This window comes from Aegilops tauschii, chromosome 6 (assembly GCF_002575655.3).
Source record: "Aegilops tauschii subsp. strangulata cultivar AL8/78 chromosome 6, Aet v6.0, whole genome shotgun sequence".
Classification (NCBI taxonomy): domain Eukaryota; kingdom Viridiplantae; phylum Streptophyta; class Magnoliopsida; order Poales; family Poaceae; genus Aegilops; species Aegilops tauschii.
Window position 1 is genome coordinate 197107512 of NC_053040.3, and position 3889 is coordinate 197111400.

The 3889-nt window shown below is 57.5% G+C and overlaps 1 protein-coding gene across 1 annotated transcript; it reads left to right on the forward strand.

Moving 5' to 3' along the window:
- The first annotated feature begins 1404 nt into the window (after positions 1 to 1404).
- LOC141025961 (uncharacterized) lies at positions 1405 to 1893 on the forward strand. Its single transcript, XM_073501892.1, has one exon. It carries the CDS (start codon positions 1405 to 1407, stop codon positions 1891 to 1893), a length of 489 nt encoding a protein of 162 aa, XP_073357993.1.
- The last annotated feature ends 1996 nt before the right edge of the window (positions 1894 to 3889 follow it).

Below are 3889 nucleotides of genomic sequence, written 5' to 3' on the forward strand. Positions count from 1 at the left end.
TGTGTCATTTGGGAAGTGCGGCACCCGGATTGGTTGGCCAACCCAGTGATTGTCCCTAAGAAAGGAGGGATGGAGCGCATGTGCATTGACTTCACGAGCCTCAACAAAGCTTGCCCCGAGGACCCTTTCCTGCCCCCACCCATCAACCAGATTGTTGATTCCATTGCTGAGTGCGACCTAGTGTGCTTTCTGGATGCTTTCTCAGGGTATCATCAAATCAAGACGGCAACAGAGGACGTCAAGAAAACAACTTTCATCTCCCCATACGATGTGTACTGCTACACCTGCATGCCTTTCGGGCTGCGGAACGCTGGTGCGACCTTCCAGTTGCTAATGCACATCGTGCTTGGGCCACAACTGGTAAGGAATGCGGAGGCATATGTCGATGACATCATGGTCAAGTTAGAGGAGGCAAGGACCCTGATCAAAGACCTAGAGGAGACATTCGCCAACTTGCGCAGCTTAAACCTGAAGCTCAACCCGGAGAAGTGTGTGTTCGGGGTTCCGTCCGGCAAGCTGCTGGGTTTCCTAGTGTCGCACAGGGGGGGTCAAGGCCAACCCCAAGAAGGTCAAGGCAATAGAGAGGATGAGCCCGCCTCAGACTCTCAAGGGGATGCAGAAGCTTGCGGGATGCGTGACCTCCTTGGGGCGCTTCATCTCCAAGCTTGGCGAGCGCGCCCTCCCTTTCTTCAAGCTGATGAAGAGGAAAGGCCCGTTCGAATGGACCCCGGAAGCTGAGGCGGCCTTTGAAGACCTCAAACGATACCTCACGAGCCCACCCGTCATGGTGGCGCCTCATCCACGTGAGCCCCTGGTACTTTACTTGGCGGCCACCCCCACTCAGCCAGTGCAATACTCGTGGCTGTCCGGGAAGAGCACGCCAGTGCAAGCGCGAAGCAAGGTGGCCCGCGAGAAGCCGCACAACCTTTGCTGCCTGAGGACGTTGCTCCTGAGGATCCCATTGCTTCACCGACCTGTGGGCCTCCTGAGTCCCTCGCGCCCCCCGCGGAGCGAGGCGTCCCCGACGCCCCGCCCCTCGTCGAGCATCCGGTGTACTCATCAGCACAGTGCAGTGCGATGCGTGCGTGCTACCCTATGCAACATAAGCTCTTGCTCGCAGTCCTCGTCACCTCAAGGAAGCTGCACCACTAGTTCCAAGGCCACCCCATCAAGGTCGTCTCGGTGTACCCCATGGAGAAGGTGTTGTGCTGCCCCAACGCCGTGGGGAGTGTCACAGAGTGGAACATCGAACTGCAGGCCTTCCAGGTGGAGTTCAGCACAACCAGGGTCATTAAGGGAGCGCCCCTGGCTGATTTCGTGGTGGAGTGGACCGACGCTCCAGACCGGGGGCTGGATGAGGGCTAGTCCCTCACGCCTAGCGACGAAGCACCCGACGGCTGGGTCATGCACTTTGACGGAGCCTTCGCACCGCCGAGCGCAGGGTTTGGAGTCGTGCTCATGTCACCCACCGAGGACAAGCTCTACTATGCTGTGCAACTTTGCTTCCAGCATGGCGAGAAGGTCTACAACAACATTGCGGAGTACGAGGGCTTGCTTGCTAGCCTCAGGGCCGCGACTGCCCTGGGGATCAAGCACCTCACCATCACGGGCGGCTCCCAACTCCTCGTCAACTTCTCCAACAAGGAGTACAAACCAAAGGACGAGCACATGGAGGGTTACCTGGAGGAGGTACATAAAATTAAAAAGCGCTTCCTGGGCTTGGAATTGCAGCACGTCCTGCGTGACACGAACAAGGAAGTAGACGACATCGCTAAGAGGGTGTCCCGCCATGAGCCTCAGGAGCCTGGCGTCTTTGAGGAGAGGCTCTTCCATCAGCGACACCCTCGGCCGCGGGCCCAGTGTTGCTCAGGGTACAACCACTGCCGGACCTGACCTCAAGAGCCCCGACTAGTGGTCCGACCTCGGGAGCCCGCCTACTCCTGGCGCTGGAACCTCAGGTAGGATGCTGGACCGAGGAGCTCAAGGCGTACCTGCTCCATGGCACCTTACCGGAGAAGGAGGAAGACACGGAGCATGTGGTCCGCCAGGCCACAACTTATTGCTTACAGGATGGTGAGCTGTACCGGCGATGCCCCAACGACGTCCCGCTGTGGTGCATATCCGAAGAACAAGGGCGCGAGTTGCTAGCCGATATCCACGACGGGGATTGCGGACAGCACTCCTCATCGCGCACCCTCATGGGCAAGGTGTTCCGCAGCGGGTTCTACTGGCCTACGACGCTCAACGACGCCACCGAGCTGGTGCGATCCTACGAGGCCTACCAGTTCCATGCCAAGCAGATCCATCAGCCCGCGCAAGGTCTCCAGACCATTCCGCTCTCGTGGCCGTTTGCGATTTGGGGGCTGGATATCCTGGGCCCATTCCTTCGAGCAGCCGGAGGATACCGCTACCTCTATGTCACCATCGACAAGTTTACCAAGTGGGCGGAGGCGGAGGCCGTGCGCACAATCCCCGCCAGCTCAGCCGTCAAGTTCGTCAAGGGCCTCGTGAGCCATTTTGGTGCCCCCAACCGTATCATTACTGACAATGGCTCCCAATTCAGAAGCAACCTCTTCAGGACGTATTGCGCTAACCTTGGAACGCAGATATGCCATGCTTCGGTGGCGCACCCACGGAGCAACGACCAGGCTGAGCATGCCAACATAGAGGTCTTGAGGTGCCTCAAGGCAAGGAGCTTCAAGAAGAAGCTTGAAGCCTGCGGCAGGGGTTGGCTCGGTGAGCTTCAGTTCGTGTTGTGGTCCATCTACACCACAATGACTAAGCCCAATGGCGAGACCCCATTCTTCCTCATCTACGGGGCTGAGGCGGTCCTCCCGCACGAGGTCAAGCATCGCTCCCCGCGGGTCCTGGCATTCGACGAGGCGCTTCAGGATGCCTCACGGGGAACAGATCTCGTGCTCGGGGAGGAAGCCCGTTGCCAAGCCTCGTTCTACAAAGCGAGGTACCAGCAGGCGCTGCGGCGTTACCACTGCAGCATCGTCCGCTCCTAGACCTTCGAGGTGGAAGACCTCGTCCTGAGGCGGGTCCTTTCCAGGGAGGGACTTCACAAGCCCTCGCCCATGTGGGAGGGCCCGTTCAGGATCACCCGCATCTCCAGGCCTAGCGCCGTATGCCTGGAGACGCAGGACGGGTTTCCCATCCAGAATGGTTGGAACATCCAGCATCTTTGGATGTTCTACCCGTGAAACTCTCACGTAATAATGAGTGGGGCTGTACACACCCCGGAGTCTCCTGAGTGCCGCCCCTGGGCCTCACGGCGGCTCCCACCCATGCCCAAGTGGAAGCCCCATGCTTCGCGCTAGCAGACGACATGGTCAAACAACGACTATGGCCATGCCAAGTGGAGGCCCCAAGCTCCGCGCTGGTGGGAAGACTAGCATAGATGCTGGACGCGGCTGTTCTTTGCTTTCTCTTGTAAACCAAATGTGCTATTTCTTGAAATGAAGTTTGAAGTTTCCGCGTCTTTATTTGAATGGGGGGTCAGGATTTTTTATTCTGGCGGCGTTTTCTTTGGCACCCCGGCTCAGAGGGACCGGAACACCCTGTATTCCAGCGCAAAGATCAAGTCTTCTGGAATACGACACTGCTTGACAGAGAACAAATCATCTCTTATTACAAAGAATAAGGGATACAAAGGTATGATGTTACAAAAGATCACATAAGCACGACGACACTACGCCTGCTAAGGTAGCTCTATGCTAGCAGTGGAACAACACGTAGCAGCAGAATACTTCTAGCAGCAGAACAACGACGAAGATGGTGAACTCCACTCCGCAGGGACTCTGGCTAAGACACGATCTAGCTCGCACACATGGTAAGCTCGACAAGCAATCAATCAATCACGACATCCTCTGCAATCTAGCATGAC

Excerpts from the sequence above, each read along its gene's own strand:
- LOC141025961 (XM_073501892.1), top strand. The coding sequence starts at position 1,405 with ATGCACTTTGACGGAGCCTTCGCACCGCCGAGCGCAGGGTTTGGAGTC.